The 22,290-nt window shown below is 38.8% G+C and overlaps 1 protein-coding gene across 4 annotated transcripts in view; it reads left to right on the forward strand.

Moving 5' to 3' along the window:
* DLGAP1 (DLG associated protein 1) overlaps window positions 1–22,290 on the forward strand; it is a 431,939-nt gene that overhangs the window by 167,975 nt on the left and 241,674 nt on the right. For all 4 annotated transcript variants that reach the window (XM_036762199.1, XM_036762200.1, XM_036762201.1 and 1 more), the window contains exons 3-4: window positions 15,025–15,202; window positions 20,473–20,713. In XM_036762199.1, the coding sequence (XP_036618094.1) occupies window positions 15,025–15,202; window positions 20,473–20,713 (419 nt within the window). The remainder of the gene's footprint in view (window positions 1–15,024; window positions 15,203–20,472; window positions 20,714–22,290) is intronic.

Raw genomic sequence — 22,290 nt, forward strand, 5'->3', positions numbered from 1 at the left:
ACTTCAAAAACTTGAAGGCAGTTATCATGTCTCCCCCCTCTAAGTTTTTCTCCTCCAGTCTAAAGAGACCCAGTTCTTTCAAATGGTTTTTCTATGGCATGATCATGAGGCCCCTTCTCCAGTTTGTTTACCCTCCTCTATGGGCCATCTCCAATCATCTTGATCTATGTCTTGCCAGTGGATTCTGATGACTCTGGAGGAGAGAGTGAGGCTGATGACTTTGCACAGCTCTGCCTCACTTAAATTCAGTTCACTTGCAAGTCAAGATATCACACTCCTGATATCATTGGTCCTCTTTGAGAGTGAAGGACAAACAGCAACAACAACACCTTCCTCTATATGCTGTCTAGCTTAATGATGGCTTTCCTAAAATATGGCACACAAAACTATAATAATCCAGATGTGGTCTGACAAGGACATATAATGCCTTTTAATGCAGGCAAGGGAAATCTTCCATGTTTAAATGATAAATTCCAATCACAAGGCAGGCAACAAGCCTTGATTAAGCACTTACTATGTGCCAGGCATTGTGCTAAGTGTTAAGGATACAAATACCAGCAAAAAGAAAGACAGTCCTTGCCTTCAAGAAGTTTATATTCCAGGGGGGAAGATATAAAATACAAGGAAGCTGGAAAAGCAGAAGGGGATGAATATGATTACAAAGTCTGAAGAGACAAAAGTAGATCCAGAAGGAGAATGAGGAGTGGCCAGCCTGTGCCTCTCATCAAAATGGAAGTCTCAGGAGGAATTCACCAGTAGGAGAAGGTGACTGGAAGAATGGAGAATTGTTCAGGGTGAGAAGACCCCCCAGGAACAGAGGGAAGTTCCAGGGTGGATAGGCAACTGAGGTGTGGTATCTAAGGCCAGAGAGTTACAAGTGGAACCAGAAGGCTAATTATGGCCAGCTTGGAAGCTCCACAAATGGAGACCCCCAGGAGGAACTCCCCAGGAGGAGAAGGAAGCCAGTAGGTCATTTTCTTTCCCTTTTCATTGTGCAGCTCATTGTTCCGTGCTTATTTTTTGAAAAGTTAAATTGAACTTGAGAAGATAAATCATCTTTTTTTCAATTATTTGTCATGTGTGGTATAAGAAAATGCTGTAACTGAACATAGCTAGAAAACACTGAATGTGAATAGAAGTGGTCTTTTTAATGAGAACTCACCTAAGCACATTTCTGAATAAGCTTTTGGCTGCCAACTATGAGCTGTTAATTGATACTATCCTTGTAGCTAATTGGTTTAGCTAGACAACACATGGTTGTTTCAGTACTATTTGACCATGATGATAATGGATTGGTGAGCTTATTCCCATTTTGATGAGAAGTATTTAAAAACCCATTTCTGCCTCATGTAGGGGGTGACTCTTTTCCATTCAAGATCTATGATGTTAATGGTTCTTAACATTTCTTCCCTTTTTTCAGATGAATGAGTAATCCTTTTCTCTAAATGTAAGTTTTAGGAGTATTGCATTTCTGTAGCTGAATTGGATAAAAAAAAAACACAGCAAATGATTATGTACTTATGTGTATATGTGTTAATATGGCAGGTCAATATTATGCTTTCTGACATTTATTCAGCCATCATCTCTAGCACTCAACAGGGCCCACTATGTGGGTGATAACGAGATACTGGCAGACATCTGTAGGTGCATGAGAAGTCCAGGGCCAGACAGTATATAGACACCGATGCTGTTCTTTACCTAGTGTCTGATTCTCCTAAAGCAACCAGGATGTCCATAGCTGAGAATGCACTTTACTCCAATCATTTAACTTAGTGAAGGGAGTAACATTTGTTGTATACGAAGGATATTTGGAAGAGGATACTAATCTCTTATTCTTTGTCTAGAAGAGAAAAAAATAGATTAAATGGGCTTCAGTTATAGCAAGGAGACACACATGTACACACACACACAAAAAAACCTATAGCCAGACACAAAGCTCTTCTTGCCTATCAGGATTGTGAAATGCTAAACTGAGCTGCAGAGGAGTTTCTATTCTAAGACAATCTCTAAGAAAATATCAAGAAGAGAAAAAAGGGATCATGTGTTCTAAATAGTTTTTATCTATCTGCCCAAAAGGGAAATCAGATGATCTTCCAAAGCCCCTTCCAACTCTATGATTCCATGAGTCTGCAAAACTTCAGTGCATGTGCTGAACATAAGATGACAAATATGGTGCCTGCAGATAAATTACCAGCACTGGAACATCATGCCACTACCTCTGGCTTTTGCTATTTGCAACATCAGCCTTTGCTATTCCTATGCTTTTCCTTCCCTGGGTCACAGTGAATTTTCTGAACAGAATAGGGAAGGAAGCAAGGAAGGAAGGGAGGAAGGAAAGAAGGAAGGAGGGAGGGAAGGAGGAAGGAGGGAGGGAGGGAAGGAGGAAGGGAAGGAGGGAAGGAGGGAGGGAGGAAAAAAGGAAGGAAGGAAGGAAGGAGGGAAGGAGGGAGGAAGGGAGTATTTTTTAAGCTCCTATGCTATGCCAGGCACTGTGATAAATGCTTTACAATTATTATTTCATTTGATCCTCACAACAACCCTGGGAGGTACTATTACTTTCCTCATTTTGCGGTTGAGGAAACTGAGGATGTCAGATTTTAAGTGACTCGCCCAGGGTCACATGGCTAATAATAGTCTGAAGCCTAAGTTGAACTCGGGCCTTCCTAACTCTGAGCCCGCCCAGCACTATCCACTGTGCCACCTAACTGCTTGAGAAATATAAGTAGTTCATCTGAACCCTGAGAATATATACGTATCCATACTTGATTGATTTCAACAACCATTTAATGCCTACTATGTGCTAGAGATACTGAGGTTACAAAGATAAATATATAAATACGATACAGATCCTGTAGTCTTTTTGTGAGGGAGGGAACAAGTCTATTCTCATAAATGCCACTCATAAACTAATTAATAATGGATTAATCATTTAAACAGTTAACTAAATTAGGACCGCACTTCTTCCTGCCTATTCTCAATCACAATATCCAGAAATAAACTGAGAAATACACCAAGTAGACCAAACTTTTCAGAAGTTTCTTCTTACATTTCTAACCTGTTCTTTGTCCTATAATTAGATGTTTTATGGCTAAAAGAATATTTTCTCCTTAGGGAAAAAATCAATATTACAGGCACCTATGCATTGGAAATGTTATAAAAATAAAAACTAGACTCTAATTGAAAAGAAGACAACAAAAACATGAAGCTGTTGACCTGTAGTTTGTGGTTCATAGCCATGGGCATGAAGATATTGCATTGCCCAACAGAGAACCTTCATTATTGCAATAAAAACTTAGTGTGAGTTTAAAAAATTATTTAAAGCCATAATATCTAGTTAGCATCTTTCTTATTTCAACAATGTTGCCAAACTGCATGAATCCAGCCTACCTATTCCTGTTTTCCACATTTAATTTTCTAGACATAAAGCATTCAGTTAAATTACATAGACATTAGCTAATTACAAAATAAATGGCTGCATTCAAAAAATATTTATTAAGTGCCGCAATGTGCAATTGTGTGATTCCCTTGGAAAAGGAGATATGTTAAAGCAGAGGGCACAGGGAGAAAGGGAGCAATAGAATGGGGTAAATTATCTCACATAAAAGTGGCAAGAAAAAGCAGTTCTGTTGGAAGGGAAGAGGGGGCAGGTGAGGGGGAATGAGTGAATCTTGCTCTCATTGGATTTGACCTGAGGAGGGAATGCCATACACACTCAATTGGGTATCTTACCCCACAGGAAAGAAGGAGGAAGGAGATAAAAAGGGGGGACAATAGAAGGGAGGGCAGATAGGGGGAGGAGGTAATCAAAAGCAAACACTTTCTAAAATGGATAGGATCAAGGGAGAAAATTGAATAAAGGGGGATAGGATAGGAAGGAGCAAAATATAGTTAGTCTTTCACAGCATGAGTATTGTGGAAGGGTTTTGCATAATGATATACATGATGCCTATGTTGAATTGCTTGCCTTCTTAGGGAGGGTGGGTGGGAAGCGAAGAGGGGAGAGAATTTGGAACTCAAAGTTTTAAAAGAAGATGTTCAAAAAAAAAAAGGTTTTTACATGCAACTAGGAAATAAGATATACAGGCAATGTGGCATAGAAATCTATCTTGCCATACAAGAAAGTAAGGGAAAAGGGGATGGGGGGGAGTGGAGTGACAGAAGGGAGGGCTGACTGGGGAATGGGGCAATCAGCATATATGCCATCTTGGAGTGGGGGGGAGGGTAGAAATGGGGAGAAAATTTGTAATTCAAACTCTTGTGGAAATCAATGCTGAAAAAATATTAAATAAATTTTAAAAAAGAAAAGAAAATGTACCAAACCAAATTCTGAGCAGAAAAGCCAAGAAAAAATCATGAGTCTGCACATGTATAATCTATATCAAATTGCTTGACTTCTCAAGAAGGGGTTAAGAGAAAGAGGGAGGGAGGAAATTTGGAACTCAAAATCTTACTTAAAATGAATGTTAAGAGTTGTTTTTACATGTAATTGGGGAAAAATAAAATAAAGGAAGGAAGGAAGGATCACAAGTCATTTTTCCAGGCCAGGACAGCTTGGGAACATAGAAAGGTCTCCAAACACTGAGGTAGGGGCTGGCCAGGAGCACAGCACAGCAGCAGAAGTGGTGGTGAGGAGCAGCCCTGTCCAAGGACAGTAAAGGGACTGACCATCTAGGCAGAAAGGGATCCCAGGACATTCCCTGCACTGGGAGCAGGAACAAGTGCTCTGTTGCCCATCTTATCTGGTTCCAGATCATAGCTCCAGGGCAGAGAGGAGCAATCCAAAGAAGTAGTGTCCCTGACCTGTATAATGGAAGGTTTTGGGGAAAAGATAAAAAGCTAGGTTTTAGACATGCTGAGTTTAAGATTTCTAGTGGGCATTCAGTTTGAGATGTCTGAAAGGTAGTTGGAGATAGGAAATTAGAGGTCAGCAGAGAAGTTAGAGCAGAATAGATAGATTTTGGAAACATCACCATTAAGATGGTAATTAAATCCATGGCAGCTAGTGAGATAATCAAATGAAAAAGCATAGAGGGAGAAGAGAAGAGGGCCCAGGACAGAACTCTGTAACAACAATTTTACTTGCCGCTTCTATGACTCTGTAAGGCCAACAACAAGACCAACAACACCAACATGCAGGAGGGCAGGTAGCACAGGTTCTTTGATCTACTTTTCTAAGGAAAGCAACTTTAAGGGGTTTACAATCTCACTTTAATCAAACATACATATATCATTCATTTAGTTTAGGGGGGAAAGCCAGCACCCTGAATTTCAGAGCAAATACAGAAAAAATATAAACAGAACAAATAACACAAATCAACAGATGGGCTTCTACCTGTCTGACCAAAGTTATACACACATAGTTAACAGAGAGAAAAGCATCAACATCTGGGTTTCAAAGCCAGGGGCTCCTTAATGGCTACCCAGAGTCTCCACACCAACACTCTTCCAATGAGTGAGCCCCAAACAAAATACTAACCTCAGAGTATATATACACTTCTTCAGGGTATGGGCTTCACACCTCTCATGGACCTCATACCTCTCGTGACCTAATTAGCAAAAGAATGTGGGCCTTCCTACAAACAAAGGCAAGACTCAATCAAAGGCACTTCATTTCCTTGGTGCTGAGAAGCACTCCAAAAGAAAAAACAGTAAAAAGTCCCATTTTGCTTGCCCTTACAAATCCTGAGGAACACCTAAAGGTTAGACGGTGTGATCTGGAAAGATAGGTAGGAGGAAAACCAGGAGAGAGTGATATCCCAAAAACCTAGAGTGAAGAGAATATCAAGGAGGAGAGGGTGATCTGCAATGGCAAAGGCTTCAGAAAGGTCAAGAAGACTGAGGATTGAGAAAAGGATTAGATTTGGCAGTTAAGAGATCGTTGATGATTTTGGAGAGAGAAAGTTTAGTGGAATGGTAAGGTCAGAAGCCATAGAGTAAGGGATATATTCATCATACACATACCATGCCCTTTAGTTTTGGGTCTCACAACTTAAAAGAAACTTTGGCAAATTGCAGTATATCCAAAAGAAGACAAATGGGATATCAGTGGATTTGGAAATCTTGTCATATGAGAAATGACTGACAGAAATCAAGAGTGTTTGCCTTAGAAAAGAGAAGAACTTGTTTAAACATATCTGGCTTCTAATATTTGAAGGGATGACAAATCCGGACAGCATACTAAAAAAACAGAGACATCACCTTTCCAACAAAGTTCTATATAGTCAAAGCTATGATTTTTCCGGGAGCAATGTAAGGCTGTGATAGCTGAACTATAAGGAAAGCTGAGAGCTGCAGAATTAACACTTTTGAATTGTGGTGCTGGAGAAGACTTTTGAAAGTTTCTTGGACAGCAGAAAGATCAAATCAGAAATTATTTAAAGAAATTGATTCAGACTACTCACTAGGTTAAATACTGTGGTCACATAATGAGAAGACAGGACTCTTTGGAAAAGACCCTGATGTTGGGAGAGATTGAAGGCAAAAGAAGGGGATGGCAGAGGATGAGATGGATAGATGGTGTCATGGAAGTAATGAACATGAACTTGGACAGACTTCGAGAGATAGTGAATGATACAAGAGCCTGCCATGCTATAATCCATGGGGTCATGAAGAGTTATACATCACTGGATGGATGAAAAATATATGAATGAGAGATTTAACTTGTCTTATTTAGCTCTAGATTCTAGAGTCTAGAATTAGGGTCAACAGGTTGAAGTTAAAGGGAATGTTATTTTAACGAATATAAGGAAAAATTTCCTAAGGCTAAGAGCTTTTCAGAAGCAAACTGGGCTATCATGTTAGGTAACAAGCCTCTCATCAATGGGACTGTGACAACAGAGTCTGGTTGACCATCCATACATAATACTGTAGAGGGGATGCTTACATTAGGTAAAAACCTAAATTAGATAACCTCTAAATTTCCTTCCAACTTTGAAATCCTATGAATCAATTTGGCACTCTGACAGGAACACATATTAACCAGAAAGGACAGATACAGTTGTGGCCATATCAGAAAAAAAGATGATCCCTGCCTGTCTTGATGCTAGAGACACCCTCGTGCACAGTGGTAGTAACACAAGTAGACATGGTCACCTCAATTACTCTATTGTACATGAATGCATATTACAAATACTTATTTGTCCATCTGTATTCTCTTTCTATAAGTACCCCAGTCCATAGATGAGAGCTCTGCAAACACCATGTAGATTTTCACTCTGGAGTCCACCTCTCTTGAGGGATGGGGGGAAAAGGTGAAATAGACTCAAGCTCCCTTAGCTTGCTCTTTTCCTCCATATAATTATCATATGCTGTGACCCAATTAAATTCAAGAGCTCATAGGTGTTCAGAGGAAACCCACATTATTAATAAAGTATTTGCTTTCAAAGATAACTATGATCAAAAGCAAAACATATTTGTCTCTGGGCTCTTTAAAATGAAGTGGATACCAAGTGATGCAAGCAATTAAAGGGAAGGCGATGGCTAACATCACTTAGTAAAAACACATACATGTAAAAACACATATATAATAATGTCATTACATTTTTGTAGCATGTTCCAGGTCTCAAAGCACTTTCACACTCAGTGCTTCACCGGGACAGCATTCTGAAAACAAAAGCCTGAGAGTTGGAAGGAGAAAGCAGAAACAAGACTAGGTCTAGATCTCAATGGACTGTTCCAATTCCCAAGAGAGAGGGGGAGAAATTTTGTAACTCAAAAATTGGAGGACCTGAATGTTGTAAACTCAAAATAAATAAATAGATTTAATATTTTAAGTGTCACTTTCGGGCTTGTTATAAATTGTGCTGTGTGAATCTCCATGATGGGCACTAACTCCCTCTGCCAAAAGTTAAAGAAAACCAAGAGAAAGAGGCAGGAACTTAATATTATAGACATTGTCAGATAAGATTTCTATAGCAGATATTTTCAGATTATTTGTCTAAAAGGAGATTTAATCTAATATAAGGACACGATGTCCATAAAATGTATTTTTAGATTTAGAATAAAAAAGCTCTGCCAATCAAATTTATGTGGTGTAAAACATGTGATTTCCTTCTCAAGGCCACAAAGAGAAGCGAGTTTCATCTCATCTGGTGATCTATCAATACTGCAGGTTTAGGTACCCAAAGAAACCAGGTCTACCCAAAGTGCCAGGATGCTCTGGGTATACTGAGAAATGTACTTAACCTTTACATAAACGTCAGTCTGCTTAAAAGTGGAACTTGGTAACAATTAGGGCTAGCCAGAATAAAATTTGCTGCCTTGTGAGTTAGTGATTTCTCTGTCACTGGAAATGTTCAAAAGAATGCTGGATGGTTGGTGTTTTATTTTGTTTCACTTTGCTTTTATTTTGTTTTTGGCAATAGAGAGGACTAGTAACTGGACCAGTGATTTCATTAGCATTGAAAGAAGTCTTGATTACTGAGCAGCTTCCTCTGACAATGTACCTTCTCTGTACCTTACAGTCTCAGAGGGCAGTCTGGAGCATTGAGAGGTTAGTTCATATAGCTAGTAGCTGTGATAGAACCTGAAACCAAGTCTTTGTGTCTTCCTATCTGCTAGATTACCGTACCTTGCCCTTTTATGCCACTGGTATATTCATATTACGTATTATTTTTTCCTTAATTGTTTTTTAAATCTTCAGAATAGACAAAACCCTTAAGATTACCAAAATAGGTCATTACTAGTACTAGCCTAGTACTTCACACATATCAGACACTCAATAAATATCTTTTGATTGAAAATGATTAGTATTGTCAGGGAAGTAGTAGTCAAATGAATTCACTCTTAACAGTTTTAAATGCATTAAGCTACTATCTGTAATATATATTACCAAGAGGAAAAGTAGCCAGACTTCTTGCCCTGATGAGGTCTATCATTAACAGAGATTCAGGAGGCTGATGTAGCACATAGTAAAATGGCATGTGCAATGCAATGACTATAGGACTACAGTGTAGAAGAACTGGGTTCTAATTCTGGCCAAAGTCTAACCAGCTATGGTTTCCAGAGCTAGCAACAAGAAACCACTCTCAAATCAACTTTGCAATTCATGATGTGAAAATAATACAAGTAATTAAGACGAATTTAACTGAGCAAGAAGAGGAATTATTTATTATAGTGGCTCACAGATGACTTATTAACAATGTGTACCATCTTGTAGCTTCCTATTTTAATTCATTATTCTTGCTTATCAGGTGCTAAACTCAGGTGTTTTTAACAGCTATTGGAGTGCACGTACCGTCAACATTTAAACGTAACCAACGTTAAAACTGAATAGTCTTTTTATATCATTACTTAACAATTTTGCACTCTAAATTTTAGTTCCCTGAATCAAAGCTCCGATCAACCCATACAAGTTATGGCTCTGTATCCATCTTCTGTATGGCTTCTCTGTGTGAAAGGGTAGGGACTGGTTTTTGTATTTATGCCCGCAGAATCTATCATAGCATCTTTCAGATAGTATGTGTCTACAAATATTGGTTCAACTGAAATGAATTGGACTTCCAGAAAGTCATTTAACCTTTCTAGGCCTGAATTTTCTAAATTTATCGAATGAGAATTATATCTGCCTTACCTACCTTACATAATTTTTTTGAGAATAAAATGAAGACATTCATGTAAATGCTGAAAAATTAAATGTGTTATATAAATGCAAGTAGAATAATAATAATAATTACTATTATTATTATAGAAGCCATTTTTTACATAAAGTTTCTTACCTTTAGCCTGATTTGTTTTGTCCACATTACAAAATCCCTAGATTGTAAGCCCTAAAAAAAGCAGGAACAATATCTTATTCATCTTTTGGCACCCATAGCACCTGCTACCATATGCCATATTCATAGGATCAGATTTAAAGGAGGAAGTTTCCTAAAAGTCTATCTGGTCTTATCCCCCTTCATTTGACAGTTAAGGAAACCGAGGCCCAGTGAGATTAAGTGATTTGTCCAAGGTCACATAGGTAGTGACTGACAGAATCAGCATTTGAACACTGGCTCCAGGACCAGTGCTCTCGCTGCTATACCATTTATGATTCATGAATAAAGAAAATTCAACAAACACGTATCAATCATCTACCAGGTGTAACGTACTATATTAGGCACTAGAGATTCAAAAGTGAAATATCTATTTATTCCCCGAATTCAATGCTCCATCTTCCAACTTCATAAATTTCTTGAATCAGCTGCTCTCCATTGCTAAAATTCACTCCCTCTTAACATACTTTCAGAATCCCTGTCTTCCTTCAAGATCCAACTCAAGTGCTTCCTCCTCCATGAAGCCTTCCTTTATCTCACCAGTTATTGGCACTCACTCCCTCCTCAGTTTTCATTCTCACTACCACCCTGCATATCCCATTTCCCTGGAGGACATAAGCTCTTTGAGGGGAATGATGGTTTTATTTTTTGTCTATGTACTCCCAGAAATCCATTATACTGTTCCTTAGCACATAGTGACTGCTCAGTAAATATTGTTAATTGAATTTAATTAAAGATAGAGTCCCCTGCCTTCAGGTAACTTACTATCTGGAAAAATGAATTCATAATCTTCATAAAGTTGAGTCTCCAGCTAAAAATCAAAAACACAAACAGGTAAAGGATGCAACTAGAATAAATAACAGCTGGGTCATGCTGCCAAATTAAAATGCTGTTCCTCAATATAAAAGCGCAGTTGTTACAGATAGTGATGTTCCAACCCCAAGTAGTGTCACCACGGCAATGGCTACTGTAGAACAGTCTTCCCAGCTTTGTGCTGCCAATCATTGGGAAGCTTTGTTCTGATGCAACCAATACAAGAGAAAGGGGCTTCATTTCATTCCTAAGGAAAAACAAAAGTCACTCACTTCAGTGAAAATTTTGCCTTTGGAAGACCAGAGAGTCAAGCTATGAATAAATTACACACTAGGTAACCGAGAAAAGAGCACAATCTACTCTCACAAGAACAAATAAGAGAATAAAAAAGCCTTGGTCCTTGTGTCTTTAACAATAACAACTACAAAAACAAGAAAGAAAAAGTAAAAAAAAATGTTTTTCTCCCCAAACACACAACCATGAACCAGCCAAGTACACATTCTCCAAACCTTTACCATGAAAAAAGAAACCATATCAAAGTCCATGTATTCCCATTCAGTTTAAATCATGGTTGCTTTTGGGAGAGAGAGAAGAGAGAAGAAAGAAGAGAGAAAGACAGAGATAGAGACAGAGAGAGTATTTTTATGAAAGTACTGTGGTTAAAGCCAAAGCCCTCCATTGCCTCCCCATATTGCCCAAGGTAAATTTTATGTCTTTCAAAATCTGGTAAAAAGCAATCAAGCCTCATGGGAAAGTTCCCCACATTCCAATAGCTTCCTCTGGGTCCCAAAATGAAAACCAAAGGAGGCAATGTGAAAAGACACAAGGACATGTACAATACGCGCGCGCGCACACACACGCGCCACAAAGGAACAGAGCTTTCATGCCACCATAATCCCAGAAGTAATAGAAAAAAATGTTTTAACTTTTTACTTCCCATTCTTTAAAAGCAATGAAAGCATTTTTCCACAATAAAAAAGAAATTAAAAAAAAAAGAAAATGAGGGAAAAGAAAGATAATGTCCAGCATCATTCTTTAAATGGGCAAAAAGAAAGAGATTTTTTTAAACATCAAGTGAAGTGTTAACTTTTAAAAAGTGAACCTCATTTTGAAAGGGATGACACTCTAAAGGAGAGGGACTCAATCCTTTTCAAATTCTTTCTGTGTTGGAAATGCTAGGGTTAAGTTTTGTTGCCCAAGAAGTAAGCTACAGCAAGACAGCTGTAACAACACTTCATGGCAACATTCATCACACGGTTGCTGTTCATTCTCTAAAGTGCAGTGACTTTCATTTCTGCAATTTTATTTAATACACACCATTTATGAAATGATGGCCATGGTCAATGCTGGCCCCATGCCCACACCAAATAACTTCATTACTTATGATGGCACCCTCAGAACTCTGGGTCAGATAGCAGAACAGCTGAAGAAACTTTAATCACCTAAATTTCCAGTCTATTAATGAAATAGCATTCTACACAGTACCACAGCTAGTCAGAAGACTGTTTTTTCCAAAACAGAGCTCTTGCTTAATATAAAACTAAAAACAGATCTGTAAATTTATTTGGCTGTGGTTGAGTTTAGTTTGGCTTTGTATGGGCAGTAGGAAGGGTATCAGTATGGCCACTCACACAATAACAAAGTCTGGGTCACAGCAAGATATCTTGTGAATGAAAAATACTTTTGTGGCATGACAGACAGCTTCTCTTATTTGGTAGCTATTTGAATAACTTATAAGGAAATTTTTGAATACTAATCAGTCCTCCTGATGTTCCAGTAAGGGTAGGCAAAGGCTTATTTTGAATGTTATTTTGTTACATCTATTTTTTTGATTGGCCTACTCATGAATACATTTATATTAAATAACTTCTGGAAAGCTATAAAATTTAAGTATTGCCACTTAATAATGGCTACTGATATTTATTAAATAATATATTGATTAAATAAAACCTTAGGGAATATGACATGGTTGTAGTCAAAACACTGTTATTCAATAGAAGTTGAGAATACTGGAAGTGTATCCTTAATTCCCAATGACAGAATCGTAAGAAATCAGCACTATGCTTATATCACTAAACATTCCCTAATGCAGTAAAGCAATTCTTATGTTCAGTTGCAATTATTTTTAAAGTGAGACTGATATTGTCACAGTGTTATTGTGAAACTGTCAAAAACCATCAGCTCTGGAATCAGACGTCCTAGATTCAAATCTCATTTCTACCTTCGAAGACTTTGGGTTAGTCAGTCCTCAGTTTCCTCCTTTGTAAATGAAAAGGTTGGACTAAATGGCCTTTAAGATTCCAAACAGCTCTAAATCTGTAATTATATGATTATCCTATAGATATTAATATTAATATCAGCAATATGTTTACTGCCAACAGCCAGGGTTTGACTGGCTTGGCTGATATATTTAACACAGAAATTGATTTTCTACCTGAGGTGTCATGTTATAAATGGATTTTTTTCTTCAGTTTTGATTTTTATAAAACTAAGTGCAGCTATTTCTGATGTTTTGGGAGTGGCATTTGTGTATTGTGGGTAAGAACTTTAAGAAAGGTTTAGTGGTATGCATTTTGTCTATCAAGTTCTATTTCTTGATAAGCAGGCAGATTTCAGAAAAACCTGGAAAGATTTACATGAACTGATGCAAAGTGAAGTAAGCAGAACCAGAACATTAGACACAGTGGCAGCAATACTGTATGATCATCAACTGTGAATTTCTTAGCTATTCTCAGCAATGCAGTGATCCAAGACAATTCCATAGGACTCCTGATGAAGCATGCTATCTACCTCCAGAGAAAAACTGGTGGAGTCTGAATGCAGATTGAAGCATACTATTTTTCACTTTCTGTATTTTTGTGGGATTTTTTTCCTTTGGGTCTATGTCTTCTTTCACAATGTGACTAATATGGTAATATATTTTGCATGTTTGACCATGTATAATCTATATTAAATTGCTTACTGTCTCAGGGGGAGGGAGAGGGGAGAGAGAGAAAACAGAACTCAAAAAAAAATTAAATAAATGTTAAAAATTGTCTTTACATGTAACCGGGGGAAAATAAAATAAAATATCATGTATTTATTTATCAAGTTCTATTTCCACATAAATGAAACATTTTGCTTTTGTTTGAAGGGTGAACAGGTTTGGTCCATAACTATGATTTCATTGGAATAGTAAACTTTTTCTGAAGTGGAAACTCTACTCACCAATGCTTTTCAGCAAACTATCTGTGACATCATTTTAGAGTTGCCAGGAGCACCGAGCTCAGCTCAGTTTTTTGCCTCTAGTCACATCACATGTGTTAGAGGCCAAGCTTGAACACAGGCCTTCCTTATGCTAAGGCCAGAATTCTGTCCATCTGTGCATTTTCAGCTGCCTCTTTGATGAAACAGAGAGAGTTGAAAATGCATTCCTATTTGACTACTTCCAGTGGTTGGAAGCCTTATAAGGGGTTGTTTCAACAATCCGGCTAGCAGCTGCTATGGGGGTATAAAACCAACAACAACCAGCTCACAGAACACTGCAAGCCCAGGCTCTTTTGATCTGCTTTACTAAGGAAAGCAACATTAAGGGGTTGACAATCTTACTTTAATCCAGCATACAAATATCATTCACTTGGTTGAGGGGAAAAAGCCAGCACCCTGAACTTCAGAGCAAATACAAACAAATTGCAAACATTGACAGAGAGAGCAAATACAATTCATAGTTACCAACATCTGTGTTCAGTCAGGGAGCTCATAACAAGGGCTGGCCCAGAGTCACATGTGCCACCACTGCTGTGGGTCAGAGCTCCAAAAAAGAGAAAGCCAACCTCTGGTTTTATATCTTTTTCAGGGTCAAGGGTGAGTCACACATGTGACTCACCCATGTGACCTAAAATCACCACAAAAATGCAACTTAAACCCATGTGATCTAAAAGCCTCTGATGTCACAAACATGTCACTCAAGCCCATGTAAACTAGGCTTTCCCTTGAGGCAAGGAGGTCATCAAGGACTCCTAATTTAATCAAGGAAATAAAGGTCAAACTCTTCAAGGGCACTTGGTTGAACTAAGTGCTAAGAGCCCATTTTGATTGCCATTACAGGGGTGGCAGAAAGGAAGAAATAGGTACAGGAAAAAAGTAAACACATAGAAATCAGAGGGAGAAAAGAACACCAGATTAATTTCCGTGATGCCAGGCATGAGCAGAATTCTTGGGGAAGCCAGGTAGAGCTATCCTCCATGTGCTGGAAAAGTGCAAGCACAAAGATTGCCCCACAGTACACCTTGTGTAAATCCTTGTCTGTCCTCTGAGATATCCTGAATGGTTATGGTGGGGCTAGTGCCGAAGAACAGAAACTCCATAACTCCAGCCACCATTTACTGGTGGGCTACCTAAATAATCACTTTACCAGACCTTGTTACTACCATACATTTGTAGAAATGACCAAATATACCTTTCCATTCTTCTTTTCCAGGATATCCAACGAACATTCCCCAAAACTCCAGATCCGGAGCCACAGTTACCTGAGGGCAGTGAGCGAAGTCTCAATCAATAGAAGCTTGGATAGCCTGGACCCTGCAGGACTTCTCACTTCACCAAAATTCCGCTCTAGGAATGAGAGCTACATGAGAGCCATGAGCACAATCAGCCAGGTGAGCTGGAAGGATCCATCTTCTTCCCAGATAACTTCCTACAGTGTTTGAGAATCTATAAAGAGGTCACCCCGGAGCAGTAGGATGAAACAACACCCTTTTTCAAAATTTTACTTTGTTGTTGTTTAGTCATTCAGGCACGTCTGATTCTTCCTGACCCACAGACCATACTGTCTGTGGGGTTTTCTTAGCAAACATACTGGAGTGGTTTGCCATTTCCTTCACCAGTAGAATGAGGCAAACAGAGATTAAGTGACTTGCCCAGGGTCACACAGCTAGTAAGTGTCTGAGGCTCCATTTGAACTCAGATCTTTCTGACTCCAGGCCCAGTGCTCTATCCACTGAACCACCTAGCTACCTCCAAAATTTTGTTTACTGACCTAGAATTGTAATTTACACCATTAATTTAAATTTTATTTCAAATTCTCATACAAAAAAATGAACTTTTATTTCTCCTTGGCCTTCTTGTTTCAAGTACTTCTTTGCAAAAGAATAATTTTTGAACATGTTGAGAAAGACAATTAAAGGTCTACTAGAGTTAAATTCAATGAGGAATTATTGAATGCCTTCTATAGGCTCAATACTAATACATAATGCTAGGAACTGAGAAAAACACAAGAGGGAGCATCTATCATATTCCTTGCCATCAACATGTTTACAATCCAGTTGGGGAGAGAAATGTTATATATGGGAAACCACTAAGGGATAATAGAAGACACAATAGAAATAAGACCCTCCTCCTCGAAAGTATAGGGCAAATAATAGTGCATTGCACTTCAAAAAGTAGAAAGATCAATGCAGACTAGAATAATCAGAGAGGGCATTGTTGGGGTGAGGATAACTCAATATGAGCTTTGAAAGACAGAATTTGGGTTGGTGAAAAGAAGTGGGAAAAGAATTACAAATCAGGGAAAGAGCATAAACCAAGTTAAAAATGAGCAGAATTTGTTGGAATACAATGAGTGAACTGACCTAACAACGGTTAGGGAAACAATAGTGAGGATGCCTTAGTTTACTCTTTCATGAGGTAAGAAAGTAGAGCCAGTCACTGAAGGTCAATACAGAATTAAAATGAGGGCAAAGCAAGGAGGAAGGGGAAGGGAGGAAGATGGGGGAAGAAGGAGAGATGGGGGAGGGTGGAGATAGACAAGAGGGAGGGAGAGAGAGACAGACAGAGAGGGAGGGAGGGGAGAGGGAGAGAGAGAGAGATGGAGGAAGAGAGAGAGGGAAAGAGAGAGAGAGAGGGAGAGGAGGGGGGGAAGGAGAGAGAGAAGAGAGGAAAGAGAGAAGTAGGTGATGGACTGGTAGCAACTCAGCACTGAAAGCAAGCAAGATCCTTGAAAAGCAAATTAGTTTCAGTGAGACTCCACAATTTCCTCACTGTGTCCCTGTCAGCTAAGATGAGAGCACTCAAGCAAGGGATTATGATGCAAATCTAGGAGGACAACAGAAAGGACCCAAGAACATCAGTGGAGAAAATAACCAAGAAAGACTTAGAAGGCAAGATGCCTACATAAGATGCCTTACGCATAGATGATAGGATTTGATGAACTAAAATACCATAACATTATCTATTTACTCAATAAGGCTGCACTTACGTCTACCAATTAACATTAGCCAAGATATTTTGTCTTGTCTATCATTAACTTGATGGATAACATCTCCTTCCAAGCTATACCAAACTTTCAACATAATAGGGGCAATTTATAAATGTATTTTGTTTTTGTTTTCTATGTGTAGTAAAATATTAATGCCACTTAAATATTTTTAGTAAGTATAACATAATGGGCAAATACATAATCTAAAGTTGTCAAAATAGAGCCTCTAAACGTAGTTGGCATACCTGCAAAACACATTAGCAATTTTTGGAAATTTTGCTCAGAAAACATTTACACGGCGCGTTTATATGGCTCAACTCTGACTACATTGCTATATTTAGAGCATTGGGTTTCTCCGCCCCCCCATAAAGAAAAATATGCGATTTCCCCCAGGACACATTAGCCATACCACCTACTGCTATTATCTCATAAGCTCTTGTTCCTGACCTTACTATTGGCAGTCTTTTCCCCTCAGGTGACATGTTAATGAGACATCAAGGAAATAATGGTGTTGAGATACACAATGTAAAATGTATCACCATGTGATGTTGGGCCTTGACAGGCTCCACAATTCAACCATGTAATTATTTATGCCACAAATAAAATACAGGAAAAGGGCCTATCCCAAATGGGCCCCTGATGGTAAATGATTCTTACAGTCTTATTCAGTTTTCAAAGAAGCCAATAACTTTGCAAATGATTTTATTGTTTTCTTTCCTAGTTATGACCTCACCATCAATCACTGGGAGGATGATTGCCCCTATGAAAGTCTCTATGCCTAAAGTTGTGCTGGGCACCCACTAGGCACATTAATAAGTAGTTGGATTTCTAGGATGATAGAGACCCTCCACACATCCTCAAAATATTACAAATTTACTATCAGCAATAGTAGTATAGCATTTGATTACATTTTATTCCATTTTCTTTGGCATACCAGTATCCAATTCCTCAAAGGAATTGTAAGTCAAGAAATTGGTCTAGAATAACTGATTATTTGTTTTCTGCATCTATACCTCATAAAAATGAAATGCTTCTGAAAATACACTGTTAAGCAAATCACCAAAACACATACATATACTCACTAACACTATAACTTTCATCCAAACAGAAGAATTTATTTGGACTAAATATTTGGGCAGTCGTGTGTGGCCATGGTCCAAACCAAACCAGACCCTGGTTTAGTACTTTGTTTTCTTGTCTGTCAAAAACAAGAAATGTAGGCTTGAGAAGGGAAAAGAATAGTTGCTAATGTGAAAAAAAAATGTCGTGTAACATCCACCGTTCTCCAATTAAAAGCTGGTTTTGTTTCTTCCTACAGTTTTTAGTATCAGAACTTTAGAGGATATATCCTGCGGGAGGAAAGGGGACTCTTTCCTTCATCTGCCCCAAGGCCATTATGAACTGCTTGAGTAGTAGTTATACCTGCACCTTCCTTTTAAGGGGGTGAGAGGAAATCACATACTGAGAAACTTTATGATTTTGTAATTACAGAGGGCACCAACCAAGGAAAATCTAGGAAAGAAATCTGGAGGAAGCAAATGAGAGATCAGAAAACACAGTATAAGAAACTGGAGTGAGAAAGATTTTATTCTGGAATATGGAAAATATTACAGTTATTAATAAACACCTATAGCCCTCAAACACAAAGTGAGCCCCTTCCCCAAAATGGTGACTTGTCCAAATCAAATGTCTCCCACACCTGGAGATGACAAACTATGTGCTGTGCTATTAAACAAGGAGCCAGTATCTAAGGTTGGTGGAGGAAGAGAAGAACAATACCTGAGATCACAACATCACTGAGGGTTCAGCCTCTTTCTATGAAGAGGTTTCTAATTATGTTCCTTCCTTTAAGGTATGAAAATGGTTACCCCCACTTTTCATAGAATCCTAGAATTTGAGAGTTGGAAAGAACTTCAGCAACAAATATTCAGAATCAAAAAGGTTTTCCTAAGTTTGCATTGTTTGTTATTTTCCTTCCTTCTTGAAGAAGACCAATGACATCAGGGAGGTGATGTCTTCATTTACAAGTAAATTGGATTTAAGTGAGGCAGAGCTGTGCAAAGTCATCAGCTTCACCTGCTGCTCCAGGGTCATCTCACTCTAGTGGCAAGACATAGATCAGGGTGACCCCAGAAATAGTGGGAGACCTTGGCCTTTTTTTCTCTTCCCTATTTATATATTCTATCATTTAAAAAAACTGGGACAATTAATTCTTTTGTCCCATATGGTTTCATTTATGATTTCTTGAAATAGAGCTCTGGAAAACCAGGCTTTGAAAAAGTCCATTGGTATTCAAATGAAGCTACGTGACCATACCTTAAACCCAAATAACTTTGGCTCTCTCTGACTGACTGATAATAGGTCCCAACCCAAGCCTCACTTGGGCATTGTTTGGGTTTTGATAGCTCAGAATGAGTGTTAATAACAATTGTTTCTGTTCTGGTCAGAAACTCAACATGATTTTTTTTGAGTAGGCAAACTAGGCCATCTTTTGCCTCATTTCTTACCTAGCATTAAATCACTGAATGGGTGTTGCCCCAGATAAACTGAAACCTGGGAAAGACCTTAGCTTAAAAAGACGAAGGTCTCCCACTACATCTGGGGCCATCTCCAGTCATCCTGATCTATGTCTTGCCTCTGAACTCAGATAACCCTGGAGTAGAGAGTGAGGCTGATGACTCTGCACAGCCCTGCCTCATTTAAATCCAATTCACTTGCAATTAAAGACATCACCCTCCTGATGTCATTGGTCCTCTTTGACAAGGAAGGAGAAACAACAAGTTTGCATAATAAATTCAAAGGTTCAGGTCTTGTCATCGATCCTCAGTCACCAAGAAAGTTAAGTTGAAGATACATGGAAATGCCTCCACCTTCCTGAATATATGTGTCTGTAGATAAGAAAATGCCTGAGTAAAGTCAATCCATCTTTTTGCACTGGTGTCAAACAATATGGTGAAGTACACAAAATGTCTTGCTGGGCCCCATTTCAATGCCCCACTTTCCTCACCCTCTGTCCTCACTGCTACTTCAAGAAGAATATTATATTTAAAACTCTTAATTTACCATAAGGGTAACTTAGTTTTTCATGATTCTCTCTATGGAATTCCCTATGCCTGAAGTTGCATTGTATACCTAGAATTTACCAAAAGTAGATGGCAAAGCATCAACTGTCGTTAAATACCCCTTATGCCTATCTCTCCCTCACCTCCTTTCTTTTCTATCCTTTCCTCAATCTCTTCCTCCTGTTTTTTCTTCCTCTCATTTCCCCTTCATCCACTCTCCCTTTTACATTCTTCCATGCTTTCAGTTCAGTATTTAAGGGACCCATATTTTCATTAGTATTCTCCCCACAAACATAGTCTATACTCCCTCTGAACCTTAGCTGACAGTTTTCACAGGTTGATGTGGCCAAAAATGTTCATTAGTTGGTAGACAACTGTATACTTGAACAGCTTCTCTGAATGTCACTTAGCCTGGTCCTGGGACACTAGACTCACACTCACAACCTTTCCAGATGGTAGAAGGTGCTAGAGCTGGCTTTCTGATGGCATAGACTTGGAGGGTATAGGGTCAGTCCCACACCATAAAGTGGCATTGGAGTAGAATTTGAATGGATGTCTCTGCCTTCTTGTGCCTCTTAAATCAAAGAAAATATTCTCTCTTCTCCTGTAGGTGAGCGAGATGGAAGTCAATGGTCAGTTTGAGTCTGTGTGTGAATCTGTATTCAGTGAACTGGAATCTCAAGCTGTAGAAGCCCTGGACCTGCCAATGCCAGGATGTTTCCGCATGAGGAGCCATAGCTATGTGAGGGCGATTGAGAAGGGCTGTTCCCAGGATGATGAATGTGTGTCCCTGAGGTCTTCATCCCCACCCCGAACAACTACCACCGTGAGGACCATTCAGAGCAGCACTGGTAAGGAACAAGGGAACAAAGTGGGGATCAGTTCAAACCTGGGGATGAGTGATTACCTCACAAACCTGGTGAGGCAAATTCACAGGACTCCAGAGTGGGAGACTTAACTTAGAAATGTAGTGCCTGGGATGCATTTGGACAAAGGCACACTTGGACTCTTTGAGCAACCAACACCCACTTGTGCTGATGAAATATACTATTGGTCCAAATGACCTCAAATATCTGGAGTTTTTGTTTGAGATCATTTTCATTTTTTTTTACATAATTCCCTTCCTCCAAAAGAGATGCTGGTGTCAAAACATCACTCCTCAGTCTATAACTCTGCTTCCCCCACAGCTCACCTCCACTTCCCCCTCTGAATCCTTTCAGCCTCACTGTGCACTCTGATCACAGCATCAAACCTAGGGCCAAAGGATGATCAGGATATAGTATATGTGGGAAGGTCTTTCAAAATTCTGCAAATACAACTCATACCTCTTAACAAGAGTTGATAGTGCCAATCCCTCAATTCCATCTTTGATTTGAGAAAAAAAATAAGAGGGTCACCTAAATGTGTGGGTCTGTTTTGCTTGATTGTGCTTCTTTGTTATAAGAATTGTGTTTTTTTTCCTAATTGGTGAGGAAGAGCTGGAGGGGCTTAAAAACAAATTAATTAAATAATGCCCACCTTAGGGATGCTATGCTTTTGCACACCTGACCCCTTGACTTTATGTTTTCTTTCACAAAATATCAATGTTGTTTCATTGTCTGGATATAAAAGACTTAATCAGAACTCAATAGAACCTACTAGGTGGACCAGAAAACAAGAACTAAGGAAATGATGCAGGAATTTTGTTCCTGAGTGCTATAATTTTTATTTTATTATGACAGAAGGTAGATTCATTTTAATATAATTTTATTTAAAAGCATCAGATCTCATTTTAAAAAAAGGGCCTCTCCTTTCCACGCTATATGACATCCAGGTGGTGACTATTAAACTGTATTTTTTTTATTGGTAGTTCTTAGCCACTGAGGCCATAAAAGGAGCTTAACTGGTTACTATGAGCCCACTACAGAAAGGGAGCTGTGGGTTGTGTATGAACACACTGGAAGTCTGTGTGTCTGTTTGTGTAACACATGGGTTCCCAGAAGAAAATCTACCATGTCTTAACTAGCCTTACCTTATTTTTGAATCCCTGGTAACTTAGATGGGGAATGACATCCTACAGGAAGAACACATCAGGAGCTGAAAGAAATAATAAATGAGCTAGGAGAGGTCTAGAGCCAGAACGTTGCATTATTTACTATGACAATCTCATTAATTATCTCTATTCATCACTCTGTCTAGAATCTTCTGTGGGCTTGAAAAATAGTATGTCGATGAACCTAAGTAAATTATTGTGCAATTAGAAAGATTCAGGATTAAAGGTATTCTACTTGGTGAAGCCTCAGGAGATTAGATACTGGGAGTTCCTTCATTCTGTACCAATACAAACTAAGGCATTAGGTCAGAAGGCTTCTGAAAATAGTTAGGGTTAGCTGCTGACAATGATTTCTGCAAGATCTTATACTGTATTTTAGGGTGGCAACCAGACAAT

Source organism: Trichosurus vulpecula, chromosome 1, assembly GCF_011100635.1.
Source record: "Trichosurus vulpecula isolate mTriVul1 chromosome 1, mTriVul1.pri, whole genome shotgun sequence".
NCBI classification, from domain to species: domain Eukaryota; kingdom Metazoa; phylum Chordata; class Mammalia; order Diprotodontia; family Phalangeridae; genus Trichosurus; species Trichosurus vulpecula.